This window comes from Myiozetetes cayanensis, unplaced genomic scaffold (assembly GCF_022539395.1).
Source record: "Myiozetetes cayanensis isolate MyiCay16 unplaced genomic scaffold, myiCay2020 scf4, whole genome shotgun sequence".
In the NCBI taxonomy this organism is placed as follows: Eukaryota; Metazoa; Chordata; class Aves; order Passeriformes; family Tyrannidae; genus Myiozetetes; species Myiozetetes cayanensis.
The window spans coordinates 69938815-69963833 of record NW_026087631.1 but is presented as its reverse complement, the minus strand read 5'-3'; the positions used below and the strand labels follow the sequence as shown (position 1 = coordinate 69963833).

At 45.3% G+C, this 25019-nt stretch overlaps 1 protein-coding gene across 1 annotated transcript in view; it reads right to left on the bottom strand.

Annotated features, from left to right (window-relative positions):
- Positions 1 to 885: 885 nt before the first annotated feature.
- The window catches only part of LOC126647375 (urea transporter 2-like), a 119782-nt gene continuing 95648 nt past the window's right edge, over positions 886 to 25019 (bottom strand). The window contains exons 3-10 of the mRNA XM_050329554.1: positions 11976 to 12162; positions 9732 to 9921; positions 9161 to 9289; positions 6506 to 6698; positions 5094 to 5241; positions 3809 to 3943; positions 2567 to 2616; positions 886 to 1158 (exon numbers count right to left, since the gene is read on the bottom strand). Coding sequence (XP_050185511.1) covers positions 886 to 1158; positions 2567 to 2616; positions 3809 to 3943; positions 5094 to 5241; positions 6506 to 6698; positions 9161 to 9289; positions 9732 to 9921; positions 11976 to 12141 — 1284 coding nt within the window. The 5' untranslated portion in view covers positions 12142 to 12162. The remainder of the gene's footprint in view (positions 1159 to 2566; positions 2617 to 3808; positions 3944 to 5093; positions 5242 to 6505; positions 6699 to 9160; positions 9290 to 9731; positions 9922 to 11975; positions 12163 to 25019) is intronic.

Sequence of the window (25019 nt, the reverse complement as noted above, 5' to 3'; positions counted from 1 at the left end):
TGTGACACCCAACAAACATCAAGGGGAACCTTTGACTTGTTAATTTCTCATGGCTTAATGGAAAGGATCTGCTCCCACAGGAAAGGGAGAGAATGAACTGCAGTAACTGCCACCAGCAGTAACTGTTCATCTCACTTTTTGTATGGAGTTTTCCTATTTCTCACTGAATGCATGTAGGGATTCCATCTTGCTGTCCTGCAATCAGCAGGAAAGAGAGCTATTTGTAAGAAGGAAAATTATTCAAGGAAAAGAAGACTGCTTGATCATTTCTAGCTAGTCTCTTTTCCAGTCTGATTAAAGCATATATACTCATATCTTCACTTAACAAGGAGCCAGAAGGTGGCACCAAAAATGCTATGCAAGCTGTAAGAATATTTACTTGTGTGTGTTGCAGCTCTTAAGAGGTACTAAAAGGGTTAGACATTGATGGGACACAAGAGAGGAAGAGATCAGTCTGTTTATTCCACTTTCAAATACACATGTTCTTAATTTGAAGTGCAGCTCTTGACGTAGTTCTTACATTATTTATTATTATTACACACCAATGCCTTCTCAGCATACTTACTTTGTTAAATTACACCTCTGAAATTAAATGCAGCCTCCTGTCATCTTTAATGTTCTTCTGCCTATTCTTGTAATTATTATTGATAAGAGGTGACTTTCAAGTTAACAGCATGTGGATTGATAAGGCAGCTGTTATTATGTTACCTGAGTGCTTTTTGGAAAGCTTAGCTCAAGGGTAAAACCGTGTTTCCTCTGGAATGTGGAATGCTGAATCCCCAGCCTGCAGACCGCTGGCAAAGGTGTTGCTTGTGGCTGTGCTGTGTGCTTGGATGACGTTTGGAAAGCTGCCCCAAAAAACTGTGCAGTTGTGGATATGTGGAATCAGTGAGCGTGGCGGTTCTTGGGGGTGCACAGGGGGGTGACTCCTGTGCTTATTTTTGAGTCGTGGGGGGGTTTCTGCTCCTTCCGCTTCTGCTCTCCCGCTCTCCTGCTCTCCGAGGCCCTTCTCCTCATCCTCAGGTAGTAGATCCGGTTGGCTTCTGGGTAGGTGACTTTGGAGAGGGGGACTTTGTAGATGGCTGGGTTTTCTGAGTTGATCAGCAGGAAGAGGAGTGCGGAGAAGCAAAAAGGCCAGGTGCAGACTGGCAGCCCGAGCTGTGGGGGGAAGAGAAAACAGACAGAGAGGTGATTTTGGTACTGCTCTTTGCTTGTCCCCTCTGCCTATGTCTGCCTGTGGCTGAATTCTTGCATTTGAGGAGCTGGGAGAGCCCGTGCTCTTCCTGAGGACAGGGTGTAATAGGATATTCCTGAACCCCCCACGTGCAGAGTCCTCCTGTCTGGATTCAGAGATGCAGCTGTTGGGGGCTACGTGTGATCAAGGTTCTTTCTGGTCATTGAAGGGTCTGGGAGGCTCCTCTGCTACCAAATGTCAATTCAGCTGCTTGCACAGAGGTGTCTAATTTATCTGAAGTGTGTGGGGCTACACAAAGCACCTGACACTGGAGACCTCAGCCCTTTTGGAGGTGCAGCTCTTGGTACTGGATGGTACCTTATACCAATATTGAAGCAACTGAATCAGGTTCCAGAGCTCTGATGACTGCAATGAAAGCCAAGACACCCAGCTCACTGGTGGACATTTAAATTCTCTAATAAAAGAGCCAAATTCTACCCTCTCTGCTCTGTAAAATGTCCTGTATTGAGAGTGTTATTCACTCACCCTCCACTGGAACTGTGTGTCACTGGCATTACATCTGACACCCAATCCTTCTCTGTTTCCCCACCTCTTGACCTGACCTGAGGTCTGCCAAAAGCGAGATCTCAGGGAGAAAAAGTGGATGTCCTTTTTCCTGATGCATCCCAAGAGAAGGTGTGCTTAAAGCAGCCCATCTGCAGGGACCTACATGGTACTGAGTGGGTGCCAGATGAATACGTTTAATGCATGAAGCTGCAAGTTTTATTCTTTCTTTTCTTTTAAGTTAGTAAATCAATTTTATTAAAATATGGTTTTGCTTTAATCTCTCAGATCTTAAAGAAGAAACAGAGCCTGGCATTTCTGGCTTCACCCCTTTCTTGATTTGTCCAAATATATTAACTTTGTACTTAAGAGAACAGTCTCTCCCTCATTTTAGTTCTTACATCCAGTTCAAACTTTAATAATATCTGTGGGTGTAGCTGGAGAAAGACCTTGGAAGAAGAAAGTGAAAATTTAGACCACTGGGAATTGCTAAAAGATATTGTTCAACTAAGCGTTTAATCTCAAACCATATGCTGTTCCTGGAACTCACATACACATGCACAACCCTGCTGTGGATAACATGCTACAAAGGTCTTTGAAATCTTATTATCAGACATAGAGTCTCCAAGGGCACAATTCAACTGACCCAGAGTTTGTACAAGACCTGTCACTGGCTGCAGCATTCTCATTTCAGTGCTGTCAAAGGTGACACGGGGAATTCTGAGGGATTTCCTCAGCATTATATGAGGAAAAAACAAAACATGGTTAAAACAAAGAAATAACACCCTCCCCCCCCTCCCCAATTTTAAAACAAGGACCCAAACTTACCACAGAGAGAGCATTAGCAAGGGCCGCTCCAGAGTAGGCACAAAATAATGCTGAGAAAAGAAGATCAAAGAGAGCTTAGGATGTGGAAAATGTTGTTCAAGCCTCCAAAGAAATTATCACAAACAGTAGGACTGTCGAAATGCACAGCTACCTGGTGTGAGGATTGATGCTATAATTCAACAATCAGTTGAAATGTCCCAATGTTGTGATCTCTTCTCCCAGGTAACAAGTGATAGGACAAGAGGAAACGTCCTCAAGATGCACCAGGGAGAGGTTTAGATTGGATATTTGGGAAACTTTCTTCACAGAAAGGGCTGTCCAGCCCTGGCACAGCTGCCCAGGGCAGTGCTGGAGTCCCCATCCCTGGAGAGATTTAAAAGCTGTGTGGATGTAGCACTTGGGGACGTGGGTGAGTGGTGAGCTTGGCAGTGCTGGGGAAACAGTTGTACTCAGTGATCCTAAAGGTAGGTTTCAACCCAAACAATTCTATGACTACATTTCATCCTCTATGCTCTGTAGAGATGGATGGTGAATGAAAACCTCAGTTTTGTCATCGCTTTGCAAGCGATGGTGGCCTTTCTTTTATCTTTAATTACTTTTTACTTGACACTTGACCCTTATGCAGAGGGAATTGCAGAAATTCTCCAGAAGGGTGGGAATGCAGTAATTCTCTGTCCTATGCCTTCACACCACAGGCAGTCAGCAGTGGTCTCCTCCTCCCCGTGTGCCAGAGGTGGGAAAACAGCAGCAAAGGTCAGGCAAGCAAGGACTAAATCAAGGAGGAAGAAGCCACTGACCAATCTAGAAACTGTGCTCAGCCCAGAAAACTACTGAAATGAAGATAATTGGAGGCTGGGTGAATCTAAGGAATTCCTTAAAAGGGAAACTGCTGTTGCAGATGGAATTTTAAACTGACCTTGTGCAACAGCTCTCTTCTTATGACATACTTCCTCTAACGATACCTGCAGTTATGAAAAGGCTGCTTTTGTGAATCTGTTGTGGAATAGCTTGTGTTCCTTTCACAAATGGTGTTTCCACCCTTTCCAGATGCTTCCACGTTATCAGGGTTCTAATGCTGCTCTCTGTGTACTCTCACTTGCACATTCAGGCTCAACGCTGGTGCCATCAGAGAAACAGCTCTTGCATGGTACCTTTGTTTGGTGGCTGACTCTAAACCTGCACTACTCATAGGCTGCCTGGCTGCACAAATTTTTGGTTTCCCTTTATGCAAGAGGTACTTACCACAGGCAAGTGAGAGCAGGTGTGTCTGCCAGGTCAGGGCGTAGAACATGCCCCCGATTGCGATGCAGGCCAGGGCACAGTTGTAATTGTGTAAGCCAAGGTAGATGCTGTCAAATGGGGATGCAATGCTCAGTGCTGCAAGACAAAAGGCAAGGCTGGGAGGTCAGGCATGAGAAGTATCTGCAGGAGGACCTGTCCCTTGCTGGGAATCCGTTGTCTCTTTGCTTTGATGTCTAGATGGACTTATCTGTACTCGCGTTTGCATAATATGCACGTGGAGAAAAAGGAAGCCCATTATCTTGGAGCCCTGATAGTGTCCCTGGGGTTGGAATTTGGCCCAGTCTCAAAGTTTCATTTAGGCAAAAACTTTCTGTGCATGCACTGAGTGTGTTGCAGTTGGTCCCCCAAGATGACGAAGTGGAGGGTCCGGCCACGAGAGCCTGCTCCCCTGGGTGTCCTCCTTGCAGAAAGCTGTGCTCACACATACTGCTTAAATATAAATCATACAGACCCTGATCTTGGATATCAGAGACACAACTGCATGTCTTTTGGGAGAGTGTAGGCAGGGTTTCCATCTCTTCTTCCTAGTGACCTTGGCTAGGTGTGGTCTAGTTGCTAGAGATGGTCCCTTCATCAGTGCTGCGGAAATTCTCCAGGGGGGTGGGAGCTGAGGGTCTGCTCCAGATCTGACCTCACAGAAACCTTTGCAGGGTTCCTCACGTTGTCTAACTTCAAAGGTCATGTTCATGTCTCTTAACTTAATATGGTCTCTCTGGTTAGTGGAGACATAGCCACTTTTAGCAGCATTCATTTAGCTATTTTTACAAATCCACAGCAGGATAGAGCAAACTGCACCTAGAAAAGTATTTTCCTTTTGCTGGGCTGATCAGCTCTGAGGCAGACATCTGCTTATGGTGGTAATTTAAAACAACTGTGGTGGCAAGAGATCAGCTCTGAAACTCTTTTTCTAGGTTTCTTTGAGATCATCTCCGTGGGATTCACCACACCCAGTGGCTGGAGGGCTAAGCAAGGTGGAACAAACCACATGCCTGAGTTACAAATCTATTAACAAATTCAAAGCTCAAAGAAAATCTTGTTCTGTTCTTGCCTTCACTCTGTTCTGCGACCTTCAGTAAGAGCTTCCAAATTTAGAGACAGTTGAAAAATGAGAGTGTTGCCCCAATTACCTATGAGCACACATAGCTGTAAAGCCTGGACAGAGTCGTGTAATGGCTCGGGTCAAGATATCTTGGTCGTAAAGATTACCTTGGTGAATATTTCTTACCTGCAAACATCCCCACTGTTGATCCAATTGCAGCGTGTAAACAAATCAGTGGGGAGGAGATAAGCAAAGCCACAAGGAAAATGCCTCCAGTCCAGGGGTTTCCACAACCATACACTTGACCAACTCCAACTGGGATGGATTGTAGGAGCTGCAGCAGAGGGTAGAAAAGGGCATGTTATTGTCTCTCTGTACCCTGAATGATACAGCAGTTATTTTTTCCAAGATACTGGCTGAACTGGAAAGGAAGGGACCCTGGCTCTGAGTTGGACTGTGAGTAAATCATGAAGTCATAGAATAGTTTGGGTTGGAAGAGACCTTAAAGACAAACTCCTTCCAATCCCTTGCCATGGGCAGGGACACCTTCCACTATCCAAGGTTGTTCCAGGCCCTATTCAACCTGACCTTGAACACCTCCAGGGTGGGGCAGTGGGCAACCTGTTCCAGTGCTTCACCAGTCTCACAGTCAAGCATTTTTTTCTAATACCTGATCTAAACCTACTCTCTTTCAGTATGAAATCATTGCCCCTTGTCCTAAGTGCTTCTCCATCTTCCCTGTAGGCTCCCTTCAGGTACTGGAAGGCCACAATTAGGTGACCCCAAAGCCTTCCCTTCTCCAGGCTGAACAATCCCAGTTTTCTCACAGCCTTTTCTTGTGCAAGAGGTGCTCATCCTTCTAATTAACTAGGTTTCTCTCCTCTGGACTCGCTCCAATGTCCATGTCCTTCCTGTGTTGTTCTCCAGGGTTGGAGGCAGCTCTGCAGGGGGGTCTCACCTGAGGGGGCAGAGGGGCAGAATCTGCCCCTCTCCTGCTGCCCATGCTGTGGGATCAGCCCAGGACAGGGGGTTTCTGGGCTGGGCCATGTCCAGCCTCTCCCCCACCACCCCCCCAAGTCCTTCTCCCCAGGGCTGCTGCTGTTGATTGCTACCCTCTGGATCAGTTAACCTTTGTGCTGTTTTGGGAAGGTGACCCTCCAGATCTACACCTAGATATGGGTAAAAAGGAGTTTCTGTCGCTTTGGAATCCTGATGTTTCCTCTGAATTTTCATTTTGCCACTTACTGTCTTGCTGATGTCCTGTTAACCCAAACTGGACAGCAGGAGGGACTGTCCATGTGTGCTCCTGCACTGACAGCACGTGAGAGACTTGTTTTGGGGCAGTCCAAGTTTAGGTGGAGTGAAAGGCTCAGGATCTCTGTTCCCTCAGGCTCCACCAGCCTTTCTGCTGGATCAGCCAGGACTGTGCCTGGGGATTTTATGGCACTGCTCTCTTTGCACTGAACGGTGTTTCTGTGAATTGTCCTGGCTGTACATACCATAGTCATTCTGAGCCACGTGAAGGTGTCATCCAGAGATTAATAAATTCACACTGACCTTTCTGTGAAATAGCATGAATCTGTTGGTGGGAAGCTTACCAGTGGCACACTGATTGCAGACCAGGTGATGTTGGGCACTGCAGCCACAGGCTTGATGAGGGTTGTGGGGAAGAAGGGGTTGTAGTGTCCTGTGGCTGCCAAGTAGAGAGTCACCGCAATATTGAAGGGCAGAGTGAAAACAGGAAGGTCCCATTTACTAAAGATGGATCCCAAAGCACTGGACAGGACTGGGCTGAGAACAGGAGAAGGGATGTGAATATAACTTTTTCATAACAATTATAGTGGTGGAACATTTAGAAACATCAGGTAGTGAATACCTCAATATGTCAGTTTGCATCAGACAAAGAGTTTCAGAATGCTGTTCATCTTTCTGAAGAAACTATCATCTAATCCATTCATGGATGGTGCAGACTCCACACCCTTCTCTCAGGACAGCTACTCTGGTAGCTACGCTGAGCTCAGGGAATCAGCAAAGAAATGTATCTAATACAGCATTTAGGCATGGACGGAGACAGGTAATCTGACTTCTTGTTCAGGAGATAATTTCAACAAGAAACAGAAGAGCAAATTTTGGGAATGCTTTGTGAAAAACTGTGGAGCACTTGAGATGCTCTAAAAAAGCTTCTCTCTTGAGGAGGCAAGAGGGAGCTGGAAATTACCTAATTTACCTTTTTTTGTTTGTTTGTTTGTTTTGTTTTTGTTTAAACAGTGGGAAGGATATCAGAAGATGGCTCTGGAAGAGAAATAAAGCAGAAGAGGTGACCAAGGAGGGTGGAAAATCTTCCACTAAGGAACACAGAAATATTTGTTATGTTAGACGCTGTTTTTTGGGGAATGAGAAGTCCTTAGGACTCCTCAGAGTCTTACACAGAGTGTAAGATGAAGCCACCAGTGTAACAGAGCTGTGCAATGCATTGGTGCCAGACATCACCCAGACCTTGACTGATATTTGAGTGTATGTCAAAGACAGTGATGTTACTTTGTGCTGCCTAGGTACCATCCAGAATCACATGGCATTTTCTGAAAACTGAGATTCATCTTTAAAAAAAAAAAGCTTGATTGAATATATTTAACATTAAAGAGTGTGGGTTGACCCTCAACCTATTAGGGGCAGAACACTAAAAAGCATTCAAACCTTGAAATGCCATGACCTTTTCCAAAGTTTTTGTCTGTAGAACCTGGAATGCAAACTTTGCCAGATCTCAGGATCATTTTCAGGACTGCCGGATTTCCACTTGAAGTGTGTGTCCTACATGAAGGACTCTTTATGGGACCATGTTGGCAAGGTAATATATGATATTTATGGGGCCCAGAAATCTTGTGGAAGAGAGCAAATGGCCAGGTCCTGTTCTTGATGGAAATGGCGTGTATTCTGCTGCTTTTAGTTGAGCTCCTCTGATACAAGTGAGTTGAACAGCTCTTATGTTCCGCTCCAAGCAGAAGTGGACATTGCACAGTACGCAAAAAATCAATTTAAAGACTTAATTTCTTCAAGAAGCCGTTATTTGAGTCCTAGAAGGTCATTAAGCTGGTTATAATAAAAAAAACCCCACCCCACCCCAACTATTTGGCATTTCAAAAGCAACATCTTGTGTCCTGCTGTGTAGATGCTATCAGTGGGAAAAATGCTTTGTTCTCCTTGTATAATCTCAGATGAAGCCTATTTTTTTTTTTTTTTTTACAAATTTGGTCCCCAAAGGACTTTACAGATTTATTGCTTCTAGCTGTAGGAAACTAAAAAAAAAAATCAGTACTTCAGTGAAAATGGTGTCCTAATTTCTGTGCTGAAACACAAAGCTTCTGCCGCTTATACATCTTGTCAGGAAAAAAGGAAACAATTAAAGAAATGCTGACTTCTAAGGCTGAAATTCAAAATATCAGTTAAAACATCACTGAACTGTCTAATTTTAAAATCTTTCAGCTCTACCCTCGAGTCTTGTGAACTAAAAGAATGAAGAAAAGTTTGAACAAAAAGCCTCAAGGAATTCTGGCAGATAAGACAAGCTAAACATTCTTGTAGCATGCACTGGGTTTTGAGAGATTCTTATAAAATGACCTTTGCTGAGAGAGACTAAAGAAATGAAATATATATATATATATAAAAATCTGATCTTAAAAGCAGTGAAATCCAATAATGACTTGCATCTTATTGCTTACAGTGATTAAAATGTGTCAAATTAATTCCAGTTAAGGCTGTTAAATAGATTCTGCAGTGCTGTGAGGGTCCGTGTTTAAGAATGGCAAATTTAATCCTGGAAGGACACAGCCTGGCGTTTGGAGTTACTTGGGGGAATTAATTTTGCTCATGGCTGGTTGCATGTCTGAGAAGGGACTGAATACTGAATTCAGCCCAAGGGAGAGCACAGGGTCGGTTCAGTACCTGGGTGTGGAGGAGCTGTTGTGGTGTTGGGCATGATGACCTCCACCCCGAATGTGTCCAGTTGCTGAGGGATGCTTTTGGAGAACTGGGGTGGAGTGGCTGCTTTATCAACGTGCTATAATCAGTGTTGTCTGTGCCCTCAACTCCTACGACATCCCTCAGGAGCTCTGTGTATGGATGAGCACATCATTCCACTGCCACCACTGCAGGAGTTACTGGTGTAGAGGGGACTTCAGTGTGTTCAAGCTGTTTATGGCCAGAGAATGGTATATATATCCTTGAGAATTGTCCTGAGGAGGAGCAGGGGTACTTACCAGGCCATGGATATAACTACCACAGGAGGGAGAAGCCACCAGTAGTAATCCCCTTTGCTGGAGTAGACGGCCATGAGCAATCCCACCAGCATCCCGTTGTAGCCGTGCAGCCCAGCTGAGATGGCTGATCTGTGATGGAAATAAATGTCTGCAGGGTAGCAAGGCATGCTGGAGAAACAACTTGTAAGTGCTCTGCTCCCAGGGAAGGGAGGGATAAAAAAGCAGTGAGTTTGCTGATGTACTGTCTCTCACTGGTGTGTGGAAGGGGAGAGTTTGGGGATTTTTGGATGATGGTGGTCTAGGGGGCTCCTTAATGACCTGTAGGAGCTGCATGGTGGTGACAGTCGCTATCAGAGAGAGTTAATCATCTATTTTCATGGAAACAGACAGTTGTGAGGACAGGCCAGAGCTTCCTGGGCCACGGCTCTGTCCTCACCCAACTGCTTCCAAACCCTCTGTAAGGAGAGCCAGTCTGCTGTCCATAACGAGTGGCTACGAGCCACCAGTGGGCTCCAGGTATTACAGCAAAACAGTTTTTATGAAGTGCACGAGGACATGAGGTGCCACCTACCTGTCCTGACTGAGAGCCAGCGCGGTCAGCGTGGACACAGCGGTGCCGGTGCAGCCCGTGAGCATCCACCAGGGACTCTGGATGAAAAGCCCCGCCAAAATGATCAGCCCACTGAAGGGGTTGTTGACAAACATCACCTGAGAGGTCCCTCGCAAGATCCAGTCCACCAGCTGGACCATTAAGGGCTTGTCTGGAGGAGATCAAAGGAGAATGCTGTCGATAAGGCATCATCTGAGCAAGGCACCCTCATCCCTGCAGCTGCTTTCTGGTCCACAGAACAGAGGTGATGTATTAATGGGAGAAACTGTAAAGCCACTCTCTGATTCATTGCTGTCTCAGCGTATTTTGCATCTGGCACTTGAAAACTAATAGGGACGGACTGGGCACTGCTATAAAGTTCGTGGAGGCATTGATAAAAAAGTGATTTATTTATGGTGGTCAAAGAATAGTCAAACAGTTACTTGCATGGTAGATCACATTAGATTCTGCTATAAATTTAATGGGGAAACAGACCCTTTTTAGTGTATGATTCAGATGCAGAGAGGGACTCTGAAACTGGTTTGTATGTAGACAGGGAAATATGAAAAGGAAACAGTTTTGCTGTTTTAGGGAGAAAATCAGCAACTGAGAACATGGAGGTACACTGCATATAGGAGATCAAAGGGGTCAAAGGTGCCTAAAAAGTATTTTGAGAGCTAAAAGAACTAAACTAAGAAAATAGATACTATGTCTTGGACTGTATTCAGGGCAAAGAGGCATTTTCAAGGGACAAAGAGTTATTGCTCTCTAGGGAAGGCTATTTAACCTGGACAGAGCAAACAGGCACTAAGCTCAGGTGCCTCAGGTGAGTGCAAGGGGAAGGTGGGATGAGGGCAGCCTGTCGGAGGGCATTTATGTACAGTGATCTCCTTGGGCAGAGGAGGGACTTGTAGCATGCAATAAATGTTGCTGCTGGTACTTGGCTTGAATTTTTTCTTTCTTCCTCTCTTCTGGGAGAACTGTAACCATTTCTGAACTGCTGTGTGTTATTAAACACACAGCAGGAGAATAGGTGTAAGGAGAGTAGGCAAGAAAGAGGAGCTTGCATGTACAAAATGTTCAGGCAGTGTGTGTCTGCAGCTCTCACCTTCCTAAAGATTTGCAATTAATTCTGTTAGCTTAGATTGTTAATTAGATGCAGCATAAAGTGTCAAGCTACTTTTTGAATATGGGCAATGACTTATTCCTAAAAAACCTCTTTCCAGGTAGGGTTAAGGAGGAGGAATGAGGAGGAGTAAGAATGAGTTCCTTAGATAAAAATGACCAGCCTTGTCTGAATTAATTTTAACTCATATTTGATATTGAGATGTGAAACACGTATCAACAGTGTGCTCAGATTCAGATGCAAGTGTTAACTGTAAAAATTCAAATATAACCAGAGGACAGTGGCCAAAGGTTTTCAAAACATTGAGTATGGACTGCTGGAGCAAAGGCAAACAAGAGGAGATGTTCCCCTGCGTCTGGGGGTCACACACACTGCAGCCTGATAGGTCTGTCTGGATCATTTCATCCCAGCTTCTCCACCAGTGACAGCTGCTGCACAGCCTGTCTGTGCACTTATTTCTCTCCCACTGCTGCAGTGGTTCTGCTAACAAACCTAGCCCTGACAGGGGGACCCACAGTCTTACACAGACTCTCAAAAACCCACATTCCTGGTAATTCTGGGTAACAGGGACCATCTGCTCATGCAGTGCTCCTGTCTGGACAGCAAACCTTTGAGATCAGTCTCGGTTTGAATTTTATAGCATCATAACACCCACAGTGCCTATTGCTGCCCCACAGCTGGCAAGACAAGAGCCTTTGCCCACACAATTCCCATTGTCAGCCCACATGTGGGTGAGGAGCAGTGGCTGATCCAAAGCAGTTACAAACGAGACTCGATCCCTGGCCCTGACGTGTGATTCTGGGCACTGCTATAAGGAGTGTGATGCTAATGACACATAGCTGATTCAAGTGTAAAAGATGTCTTTGGCCTGTGCTGAATTTTGCGTGCAGCCATGGTGGTGGAAAGAGGATGCAGTGGGATTTCCTTCCTGAGAATGAGATAATTAAAAAGGCAGAAGTTTGCAATGAGCTTGGACCGTGCTGCTTCTGCTCTGCCTCGGGGAGTGAAACAGACTCTCATGTCGTGCCCCAGCACTGAAAGTACTGTTGGCAATAGAGATGGACCCAGCCAGAGAGCCCCAAACACGTCCCCGTGCTTACTTTTCATCCACTCTCCATATTCTTTCATTTCTCCTGTGAGATACCCAAAACCCTGGTGGATCCAGTTTCCGCTTCTCCACAGCAGGTCCTGGGCTCTTGGCGCCCGCCTCTTGTACATCTGCCTCTCACTGGAATGTTCAGTCACCACGATCTCGCCGAGTTCCATCTCTTTTCGGGTGAAGGACAACTGTAAATCACAGAGATGGTGTGTTAGAAAAACCTTTTGGGTTGGGCCCTGACAGCCTTCAGAACCCCGTGGTGACGTCTTTTTTCCAAAGATGGGATGTTCTTGGAGGAGGGACCTGCCTGATCCACTGCTGAGAGTGGTGTGTGCTGCTGCTGCCCAGGGCAGTGGTGTCCCCTCCTGGGGATGAGGGCCAGGCAGTGACCCGCTGCTGTCATGGAGCTGTGGCACAGAGCTTCAGGGGAGAAGAGGGATGTGGCCCCGGTGCCCTGCAGCATCCCACCATCACTCCTGCTCCTTTTGCAGCCCAGCAAGCTTCTGGCTTGACAGGGCACGTGACATTTCCCAAGTAACTGAGTGGTACCTGTGTGCTCACCATGCTTGGCTGAGTATAGCTCAGGAGGAAGACTGCTGATGTTTGGCTAGCAGAGAGCTGGAGGGAAGCAATGCAAATTGCCAGTGCAGTAGCAGAGAACAGGGGACAAGAAAATACCAGAGGAGAGGTTGAAGTGTGTATCCCTTTTGATGTTTTGAGCTGGTGCCTTCATGTATCACCTCTCATTCCACATCTGCCTTTGATGGATTATCAAGAGCAACCTGGGGTAGCATCAAAGTGTTGCACAGAAATCAGCGTACACATCTGGCTTTCGACAAAGATAAGCACTCTGGCTCAGGGCTGTGTGTATTTTAGTTAGCAGGTTTGTATTCATCAGGAGTAGGGCTTTATTAACCTCACCATTACAGTTGCAGGGCTTCGTTCATTAAAAAGTCCATTACAATAAAAACTCTAAAGAGAAAATACGCTGCACTTCAGAACCTTAACGACCTTAACAATTCTATCATTCTATTCCATGGTGCCTGTTTTGTTTGTTCATAAAATAGCGCTACACCGCAGGTCACACCCGCAAATCTGCCTCCCTGCTGCCTGAGGGAGTCTGGCATCACCCGTGGGTTTTGCTCTAATGGCTTTGGAAAAGCCGGACTGGGTTTCTTCTAGGTGTTTCCCCAAAGCGGACTGCCTTGAGGGGCTTGCCCCCAGTGCCGTGGAATATGGGCACCATCTCCTGGTGGGAGGCTGTTTTCGGGTAGCTCAGACAGGCAGGCAGGCTGTCTGCTGCGGCGGCAGCCAGGACGGGCTGGGAAGGGATGCTCGGCTGCAGGGAAGGCTGTTCTGCAGAGGCGAACACCGACAGGCGGATGGTAAAAAAGGATCTGCTGCTCTGAATGGCCTCCCGAGAAGGTCCTCGGGCATCGAAAAGCTGTTTTCCCTTCATCCCTGGCAGCGCGTTGCGCGGCGCCTGTTCCCCAGTGCTCTGGCTCTCTCTGCCGGCAGCTCGTCCCCACGGCAGCGAGAGCCTTCGGGATGACCTCAGCACCAGCCCGGGGGAGGGATGTGCCGGCGAGAGGTGTTGCTCTGCGGAGCTGTGTAAACTAAGCCTAAGCATCGCTCAGTCTGCGCGATCCCGACGGAGGAGAAGCGTAGGAGGTGTGGAGTGGTCTAAAGCAAGAAATGCGGTTGTGCAAGGAGCCTCCAAACCTTGAATCAGAGAGAATGGTTTGGGTTGAAGGGACCTGAAAGGACATCACATTTCAACCCCTCTGCCATGGGCAGGGACACCTTTCACTATTCCAGGTTGCTCCAAGCAACATCCAACCTGGCCTTGGATGCTTGCAGGGATGGGGCAGCCACAGCTTCTCTGGGAAACCTGTGCCAGGGCCTCACCACCCTCACAGCCAAGAATTTCTTCCTTATATCAAACCTAAATCTCTCCTCTTTTAGTTTAAAATCAGTCCTCTTTGTCCTGTCACTTCGGGCCCTTGCTCAAAGTCCCTCCCCAGCTCTCTTGGCCTCCAAGGTCTCCCCAGAGTCTTCTCCAGGCTGAACAACCCCAACTCTCCCATACTGTCTCCAAAGGAGAATTGATCCAGTCCTGGCTGGTGAGTGTCCCAGGGGGTTATAAACAGTGGGGTTCCCAGGTTCTGCCCAGCTGGACTCAATGCAGGAACAAGCAATGAGAAGAGGAAGAGGGGTGCAGTGGTTTTATTGTGATCAAAGGGCTTGTGGATGTTGTACCTGGGGACAAGGGTTAGTGGTGGGATGGCAGCGCTGCATTAATGGCTGGACTCGGTGATCCTAGAGGGCTTTTCCAACCTTAACAATTCCATGATTTTTTTCCACGTTGCCTATTTTGTTTGTTTGCTCATGTCCTTCTAGAAGTCTTTGCGAAAGAATTCCAAGGGTTGAGGTGGGCTCAAACAGCTGCAGTGGATCCACGTAAAAGAGACTGAAATGTCTCTTACGTCCTGGAATTCTCAAGGATCCATTAATAAAGAAATGCCAGGGGTCCCTTTGCTGTGAGCAGTAATCACCCTGAGCAGTGCAGTACAGCTTTAACCAGGAGGGAGGATAAAGACTGAGTAGTTGTGTCTATTCATCATAGCACCTGAAAAACTTATGGTTGTTTAAAACCTCACCTGGAAAAACTGCTTGTGGGTTTTACAAACAGCAGCATGACTGCAGAGCTCCTAAACCGTGTATTTATAAGATTGCACAGCTCAGTTCCCTCTGAAACTGGGATGTGTGAGCTGTGAATTTTTAAAACTCTTGTCTTTGCTCACATCATTTAACGATTAGGGGTTAAGGGCAAAGTTGTTGTGTTAGACCCCTCTGCAGTCAATTCCTCTACATCCCCAGAGAGCGATTCATATCCCATTGTTCTTACATACCTATCTGAGATGTGAAAAAAAGGGTGTCTGCCTCTTTTTTTCCACTGGCTGCAGAGGGAGCCCGGTGGCTGAGCTTTTAGAGGGTTGTTTTCAGGCAAGAAGAACTCCAGCCTAAGAGATTTTGCCAAGGTCAACCTTGAAGTTTCTGGAAGTGGGATCTGTAGTCCCAGGTTATTGCTTTTGAATAACTGGGCCATCTGTAACAGGCCTGTATTCCACATCAAGAAGGGCATCAGAGTTCTGGGGCTAAGAAAAAAGTTATTGCCTCTTTACAATTCCTCTTTGCTTTCTTCTTATGAATTGGAAGGAACTAAACCTCTGCTTGAAGGGAGCACACGTACCCTCCAGAGCTGGAAAGGCAGCTTGGGACACAACTGGAGGAGATGGCTGAAGAACTACCAAATTTTGGGGGAAAGAGGAAGTGCAAAAAAAAGAGATTTGGGGGTGCTGAAAACCTCTACACATGGGGCTTTACATCAGATAATCCTGAGGGGCTGCAACAGCTGGGTGAGATCCTGGAGGGCTGTGATGAGCACAGTGATCCCTGCAGGAACATCACCCTGGAAAAGCACCATTTCTTTGCAGCAAGCGCCTGTCAGTCTGTGGATAGGCTGGTGCTCAGTGGTACAGGCTCCATGAATAATAGAGAAATCATTTGAACAATTATCTAATTAGGGCTAATGAGAGCCTGAATCACTTATGGCACACCTAGGGCTGATGAGGAATTCCCTGAGAAAAGGGCCTTTTTGTCAGCAAACAGTGATTCATCAGTGTGGTAATGAGCAGTCCTGCTCGTTAAGGACATTTATCAGACTGCAGGGTGATGCTGGGTGATTAGGAGTCACCTCCAGACCTACCTGTGCCTGCTCATCCCCAAACAGACCCCTGCTGTAGCCTGCTTTTGAGGCACAGGGTGCTGACAGCACAGAGATGTGTATTTTTCAAGCCTCCCAGAGCAAGCTCTGTGTTTCTCTTTGTGCTGCTGGAGAAAATGTTCCCAGCGTAGCACCATCACACAGCCTGCAGTGATCTGGTTGTCTCATGAAAAGAAAAAACACCTTTTTCTTTTTTTTTTTTTGGTCAGAGTAGTGAGATGGTGGTGGGTGATGAGTAACACTTGAGCCAACTTTTTTGCAGGGCTGCTGTTTGTGTTGGGAACTTAGCCCTGTGCTAAGGTACCTGAAGCCAAGCCTGGGTAATTTATCTTTCCACATCTGTGCTGAAAGCAGAGTGATCAGAAACACACTGGCTTCGAGGGATGTGGCCACACAAGGGCCTTGAAAGGAAGCAGTTTGCAAAAGCACATTTCTCTCCTAAGAAGCCATAAAGGAATAGAAAAGAAAAGCCATGTACAGATAGAGGGAAAAGCTTTGGGATGGTGACAGAATGCTTGGCTGAGTCATAATGACTTTACCAAGTGAGGCTCTACCAGGGATCAAACAGTGATGTTGAAGGCAAATGAATGGAGGAGGGCATTTTGGAACAGCTGCTGAGGGTGAATGCAGCACAGTTTCTGGGAACAGGTATGAAACCCTTAGCCACAGACCTTTAAAGTAAAAACAAAAAAAAAGCCCAAACAGAACCAAGCAAACAAACAAAGAAACAAACCTACCCCAAAAGAAAAAAAATGCTCAAGTGATCTAATTTCCTATCACAGGCATTAAATGAAGCCACGTTCCAGAGCAGCTCTGTCATTTCTGTACAAGTACAACTACCACAAGACAGTTAGCAATCAGGATAGTTTAACTTAGGGGGCTAAATATGACTCTTACATCCTTATTTAGATAATTGGCTTTTACATTGTGGTCTTGGAGCCTTTCTGTGTCTTCCTTTCCCAGTCTCTGGACTGTGTAATGCAACACTTATCTTTGCTCCAAGGCAAAACTTTACTGCTTCTTCTTTCCCCTCTGTTGCAGCAGTATGTCCCAGTCTACCAGTGAAGGCACAGAGTTTATTTGATGGATGCACTGGTGTCTGGAGTAGAACCTGTGCTGGCACTATTTGTGTGTGACATGTGTGCGTGTAACTGTGAAGAAGGAGGGTTTGACTTCCTTGCCACTCCTGAATGGTGTTTGTAGAGAAGGATTTTTAGAATCATAAAGTGATTTGGGTTGAAAGGGACATTAAAGGTCGTCCTGTTCCACTCCCCTGCCATGGGCAGGGACACCTTTCACCACCCCAGGTTACTCCAAGCAACATCCAACCTGGCCTTGGACACTTGCAGGGATGGGGCAGCCACAGCACCCCTGGGCAACCTGTGCCAGTGCTTCACCACCCTCAGAGGGAAGCATTTCTTCCTAATATATTACCTGAATCCAGATCTATTCCTCTTGACTCCCTATAACCATTTAAAGGCTTACAGTTACACAGGGTCGACACAAACCGATCGATATAATCTCCGGGCAAATCACCCAGCCGTGTCGGACATCAGCATTGGATGGGATGGATTTCCTTCCAGAATGATCTTTCTCATCCTTTTAGTGTCACAGAAGAGACTAAGGTGGGGCTTGTGAGGGTAACTGTGGGTATCTGCAGTGTGAATGTCTGCATCTGAGCATCTTGATTTGACTTCCAGTGAAGAGATGGACAATATATGGATCTAGAGCATGATTCATCCCCTCCCATCCTACACAGATGAATCATGTCTCAAATTCTGTTACATTTTCTGTTTATAATGGGAAAGACAGACAGCTTTTAGATGCACACATCTGCACCACGTGTACATGGGAAGAGAGGTGATGAATCTCAGCAAAGTGACTATCCCAAGGTTATTTGGGAAGCCTGCAGCTGACTTGAGTATCAAACAAGGACACGTTCATGTTTGAACCAAGTACCTAATACATGAAGAATTTTCAAAATGCTGGTTGTTTTTCTTTTTTTTTTTAAATAATAAAAGTAGTCAGATCAGGTAGATATTTTAAGACACAAAAATCCTGTTTTCCGGCATATGGTTTCAGTTATAAAACCAGAGGGGAAAACAAATAGAGAAAATATGAAATATAAAAACCGTTGCTTCTAAACAGAATGTTTCTCAAAGGTTTCCATGAGGTGTTGGCTGCTCAGCAAAGCAGACTGTAAAACAATTTTACAAGCCACATTTATTCTAAGAGCTCCACTTATTGAAGTACAATTCAAACTCTTGTTCTGCCAGCCAAGTTCCATAAATTAAACACTTGTCCAATAACACATACCTCTCCACTTGGATTCTCTGTTTCTTTTTGGCTTTTTGTGTATGTGTGTCTCTCTCACTTTTTTTTTTTTTTTTTTAATCCTTTGCAAATGGAAACAAAAAGGGTTTGCTTGTTTTAGGAGTGAATTTAAGAAGCAGAGCAGTAAAAGTAAAAATAAGATGAGGAAAAAGAAAACAGGTCAACTGACTAAAATGAAACTTTTGTTCCATCGTTTTGCATCTTGGTGACACTGATTTAAAGCTAGGGCTAAATCCACGTGTGAACAAGGATTTAGCCCTGTGTGAACTCAAATTTCTAACTAAAGTAGTGCCTCTGGGTATTCAGAGAAACCAGCCAGGTAAGGGAGGTCGCATGGGCCTCCTGCCTTCAAAGAGAACCCAATATCCCTCCCTTCTCTAGAGTATTATGGCCTTAGAGCTGTGACCATCACCAGGACCAGCCTTTTCTTTCAAGAGCAGGGACAGGGAAGGTGTGAGACATTTTCAGATGGCCATCCTGTCTGACCCAGAGCAGGAATGGGTCCACAGACATGTCAAGGAACAAGTCCTACCACTAGAGCTCCTGGGTTCACTGTGCCTTCCCTTTCCCACCTTCTTTCCTCTTTCTCTCTGCCCTCATTCCTGCATGAAGCTCTCACTGCTCTTTCAGTTTGGTCTAGAGCCTCATGTCCAGGCTATGTCTAAATCTTGAAGATTTTTTCATAGGATGTTAAAGGTTGGAAAAGACCTCCAAGATCATCAGGTTCAAACTCTGACCTATCCCCACTTTGTCACCCAGCCCAGAGCACTGAGTGCCTTGTCCAGTCATTCCTTGGACACCTCCAGGGATGGGGACTCCACCACCTCCTGAGGCAGCCCCTTCCAATACCTGACAACCCCTTTAGAGAAGAATTGCTTTGTCTTCTTGTCCTGTTCCTTGTTCCTTGGCAGCAGAGCCCGATACTACCCCCTCCTCCCCTGGCTCGCCCCTCCTCTCAGGGAGTTGCAGAGCCAGAAGGTTCCCCCTGAGCCTCCTTCTCTCCAGGATAAAATCCCCCCAGCTCCCTCAGCCACTCCTGCTGCTCCAGCCCCTTCCCCAGCTCCATTCCCTTCCCTGCACACGCTCCAGCCCCTCAGTGTCTCTCCTGTCTGAGGGCCCAGAACTGCCCCAGCACTGGAGGAGCCTCAGCAGGGCCAGCACAGGGACAGGCACTGCCCTGGCCCTGCTGCCACACCACGGCTGGGACATCCCCGGGGACATTGCCCTCCTGCCCCCCTGGGCACTCCTGGGCTCATGTCCAGCCTCTGCTAAACACATTACTTTGATGTGACCCTGTGTCTTTCCCCTTCATTGACCATGAGCTGCATGTCTTCACTTTCCAAACCCGGTCACTGCTCTGTCACACAAGGAGGGAAAAATTAACTTCTACATCCCATAACACTGCCTCTACTTGCCAGAAATCTTCTAAAGATCCTGTCCTGTGGAATAAAGCTTAGATGTCCTAACACAAGCTCCAAGGAAATTAATGCCTTCTTTAATCCAGAGAGTAGAGAGATGGGAATAATACAGTAAGAAAGTGGACAATATCTCTACTTTCTTGTTAATTCACAGTGGAAACTTGGGTAAGTCAGCTACTGAATGTATCTCATCAATTCAGAGGTGACCTCTTAAATGAGAATAAATCCTTTTAACTCACTATAGAGATTCAGGGTCTTACTCTGTAAGGCTTGAGTGTGACAGACATGGGCAGTCAAATGTGAATCAGTTTGGAGCTGCCAGTGAAATTACTGTTCTTTGTTGAAAGCTGCCTTCTGCTGGGTTGAGATACCATAACTGATGGGTGTGAAAGAGAGGACAGGGAAGGAAACGTGCCTTTAGGACATTTTAGTGTGGGAGAAGGCAGATTTAATTTAGCTTCTGCTAAAGGTGGTTTTAGGCAGTTCGTGTTGCAGTAAGGTCAGAGCAGCTCTTGTGGTCAGTCTCAAAGGCTGGAGACTGACCAAAAGACAGTAGGGACATTAACTCCCTCTGAGAGGTGCTGTTTGAGGGTGATGATTCCTTCTCAAACTGCCCACACGATCTGCAAGTGCTCAAAGAGGGCTTTGAATCAGGAAGCTTTGTTGTTTCTCTGTGTGGCTGCTTAGGTGATACCATGTGGCACTCTCACTCCCTGGAGCATCAGGGACAAGGCATCCCTGTCTCCATCATGATCTGTAGGGCTGGGTGGCTGGTAATTTGCAACACTTGTGCTCCAAGTCCAAAAAAACCTAACTTCAACATAGGCTGAAAAAACCTTGTCTACGCTACGCAAAATTACTTGGTTGCTAAACCCGTGAACTCTTCATCTGGGACTGGATATCCCAAACAAGCCACAGGGAGCTGACAAAAAGACTTCATTTTGGTGTGAAATACACCGCTGGTTTTTTTAGGCTAGCTTAGCAAAGCTTTCCCTGTAAAGATTTTAACTGCAGGAGAAATCACATGGTGTCTGCTGTTTCTGGGCTGACCCAGCTGAACACTGGACTGTCTTTAACAATGCATGGTAAACCACAGACTGTAAAATGCTGGGTACTGTTCACAATGAATAAAAATGTCAGAGCTTGGCTAGTATTTGGTTAAATCTTGAAACAAAACATACGGCATTTTAATATGGTAACCGTAAAGGCATTTCTCCATATAGTTCACATCGCTTGCTCTTTAATAGAAAGTTAATGGGGATTTTCTTTTTTAGATAGCAACAATTTATCATGTGTTTCCCCGGTAACTACAACACCGTGAACCTGCCTCGAAAACTCCGCTGGGATTCCTGCAATGTTTGTGAGCAATAATGAATGGTAAGTGAAAGGCAAAACCCACTGAATCACTTTATTTTAAATTCTGGCAGAGACATAATTTCCCACAGTTCATAAACATTTACAAAAAAAGTGGTTTACACGCAGAAAAACAGTTGTTTTTATTGCTCAGATCAAAGAATACGTTTATCTGCATGTATGGGTGCGTTTTCAGCCAGCTTGTGAGAAGCTCAGGTGACAATCTTTAAGAAGCTTCACAGACTTAATGCGGAACCTTTGAAGTCTGCAGCTTTTGCTCACCTGAAAACACAGGCATCGCTTCTGCTCCCTGCTCTGCATGAGTCTGAAGTTTGCACTTCAAAGATTAGAGACGACAGGACAAATTTCCCGAGCTGGTTAACAGCGCTGGGAATTAGCGACTGGAATAAAACGGAGAAGTGGGGTGTGTTGCAGGGTGCTCCAGGCCAGGCAGGACAGGGCTCTGAGCAACCTGCTCTAGCGAAAGGTGTCCCCTTGTTCAGGGGAGTTGGAACTAAAGTTGGAACTTTAAGGTCCCTGCCAACTCAAACCATTCTAGGATTGCGTGATTTGGGGGTTTGTGTCCACCCCCAGTTCAGCTGTTCACGTGGCAGGTGACTGGCATTTGTGCGCTGGAGAAATGGCCTTATGAATTTTGGAAATGCAATGGAGGGATTCCTCTAATGTTGTCTTTTTGTCAGACCTGAGGTGGAAGAGATGGAGAGGAGTGGGGGCTGCAGATAACAACTCTGTGGCTGCTGGGACTCCTGGCAGCCCCTGGCACTGCTCCACACCCTCTGCTTCCCTTTCTTGCAGCAGCTTTAGCCCAGAGGATGTGATGGAGTCTGGCTGTCATCTCAGGTTTTATTCCTCTCTAGTTAATAGAATATCACTTATAAAAGCAAGAGAAGGGTCATATCCATCAATCTCATTGGAGCTGCTCAGGATTCGTGTTGTTGTACATGAAAAATGTTTCTGGTGCTGCTTGCTGCTTTAAAGTGGGGATTTGTTTACTGCAAGGTGGAGCAAGGCTTTTCTTGCTCTTCCTTTTCTAGGTGTGTGCAAAGCAACCCCATTCCTTTAAAAACATCTCCACGAGAAAAAAAATAAAACTACTATTTTAAAAATTTTTTGATATTTCAAAATGTTTAATTTAGCTTTAATCTTCAAAAAAAATGCAGTACCCTATATATGCAATATCACACATTAAAGTGTGCCCTGTGTGCTGTGGGGGCAATGGGGACATTGCTGGATCATGCTGAGGCTGCCTTGAGTTATGTCAATTGTTGTCTGAGGTTCAGCCCTCCCCCACGGATGCAGAAAGTGTTATCTCCTTGTTCCAAACATTCTCCTGGCCGAGGACTTCAACTAACACCAGAAACTGCCTTGTTTTCTGGAGACTGACTGAGTTACAGGTTAAAAACAGTCTCAGGATTAAGATTTGTGAAATTCAGCATAGCACATCCCAGTTTATTGATTTATTTTCTTTCATACAGAGGGCACTTTTTACCAATTTCTTGGCTGTGGGAATTGGGATCAGTGGGTGTCTAGTCCATAGGCAACGTTGGGGACAAGGTTAGTACCCCTTGTACAGGGGATAAATGAGACTGCAGTCTGTGTCACATATATTTTAGCTGAAACATCAGTGTTTGTGAGGAAAAGGAAGGGGGAGAAAAAAGAAAGAGCATTTTGCCAGACCTCCTTATGTGTGTCATTTGCAAGTGTGAGGAGTGAGAATAACCCAGCCAGGGCTTGGAGAGGCGTTCAGGTTGGGCTTCCAGAGAAAAATGTTTGGACATCCAGGATTAGGTCAACGTTGGACTCATCCAGAGGAAAGGAAAGGAAGGAGTGGGATATAGGGAGCAGACTAGAGCTAGGTTCTCTGAAACAGGGAGAAGCAGAGACAATCGCATCCAATTTATACAATGAACACTTAGTTCTTCAGGTGGAAAGAGGTGTGTGTGGATTCACTCACAACTGACTGGGTGAACCAGTTTAGGGATGGCTTTTAGGCTGAGGAGAGTGCATTGCCTGAGGTTGAGGGTTACTTGCAGGGGCAGAAGTGATTTGGAAGAATGCGGAGGCAGGTGTCGGTGAATTCAAAATTTAAAATCCAAACTTGCCTGTTTAAGAATTTTTAAAATTAAAAAAAAAAAAAAAAATCAAGATTTTAGAATTTGTTCAGGCCAGATATGTTCATGATTTGTATAAGTTTAGGGGTTTTAAAAAATGTTGTATTACTAATTTTTGTTTAGCAGTATGAACACGTAAGAAGATAGTGTTCAGGCGGGGCTATGAACATTAAATGAATTGCTGCAGAATGATGGTTAGGGTTGAGTTTTGTTGACCCTGTGGAGGAAAGCTGTGTTGCTCTCAGTTGATTTGGTAGCCTTATTCTGAATTTTTCCTTGGTATGTGTTTCTGGCACAGGCTGGCCCAAGGTCAGGGATAACATCCATGAAAATGGTGATTACAGAGCTACAGCTATTTTCAAATTTGCAAGTCCTGTGATGGAGAATATAGATATCCCTTTTTTTTCCTATACTTTAAGCTGAAGTCTCTTGATGTGCTTTATACCTTTCTCATTCCATATATTATTGTTCAAGTGTTTTTACAGCACTTGAAAGATGTATTGCAGACCCTTACAGCTGAACTTTGGCACGTTGGTGAAGGAAAATACGGAGTTTGCCTCAGCTTGTTTTACTCACAGTAAATTTTCACATGAAGGAGTATGCCTTATCAATAGCCAAGGTTAGGTCTAGCATTAGGTTCTGTTGTAATGCTTAAAATGCAACATTTTGTTTCAATGAAGGCTTCCAGTTATGTGTGGGAAATATCTAACTAGTGTGAGCTTATTTAAATGCCATACTCTTAGGCTTGTGTCGCCCTCAGTGCTTCCTCCATGGCCAGTGTTGGGGCAATATAGGATTTATGAGACCAGGGGATGCTTAATGAGCCTTAGGATACAAATTTACCAGTTGTACTGAGTCCAGAGCAAAGGTTGGGATTAGTTTGGAGGGTCATGAAAAGTTGACTTGGAAAGCCAGAGGCCTGGCTGTAGTTTGCCAGCTGCAAAGAGGAGTGCCAAGGGCTGCTTCCACTTGCTTTGAATCCCTCAATCTGAACCCCATCTGCAGCCAAAGGTGGGGTTAGACCTGGGGTCAAGGACTCAGGGGTCCTTGTTATGGGCCAAAATACCTGCTCTGGGATCTCCCGTGTTTTTAGCAAGAGCTCAAATGTTATAATGGCAGCCAGTGAAAGAAACTCACTTTTAAATAATGTTGCCCTTGACATTAGATACGTCATCTCTGTGCCATGGTTATGTTTTCTGTGGCTATGGTATAAGCCAAGTCCCATGACTGATCCCCATGCATGAGTACATACTGCTTTCTAGGCAGGATTATGGATGATAAAGCAGAAGCTACCTCAGAAGCTACTAGAGAGATTTTATTCAATGTTTCCGAGCACCTCAGCCAAAGAAAACCTCCGGAAAAAAATAAAGAATAATGTATCATTTAGTTTTGTGCTATAAGAGAGGAAAAGGTTAGATCTATTTCCCTTTCTGGATATAAAAGAATAATTTTAGAGAGAAAGATTCATTTATTGCTAAAAAAGCAGTTTCAGGTCACTCCACGTCTAGCAGTAACAGCTGTATTTAGCAGAGTACTTTGTCAGAAGAAAATAAAAAAGATCAAATGAAGAAAGGGAAAATCAAAGAGTTACAGTCTGCATGTTTTAAAGCCTAGTTTAGCTAAATTCAGTGATAATTTTTCAAAGGAGAGAAGTACTGCAATAAAACATTTATTGTGTTTTTGTGCTTGTTTTCATTCCTTTGAGAAAAATGAAACAGTTTTAAGGCTCATCCAATACTTTTTTTTCTTAGTTTTTCAGTTCAAGCTTTAAAAGAAGAGCAAAAAAAAAAAAAACCAAAACACAAACCAACAACCAGTTATTCACACAGTTCTCATTATAGATTTTACTAGAAAAATAAGTTGTAGCTTTCTGGATGGCCTGACCCAGTACCACTCAAGAAGGCATAATTTGGTTTAAATGAACATTGGCAAGGTCCTTAGTAAGTATGTGAATGATTAAGGAGAACCAGATATTTTGAACTTAAATGAGGGGAAAAAAACCCAACAACCCAAGATCTGAG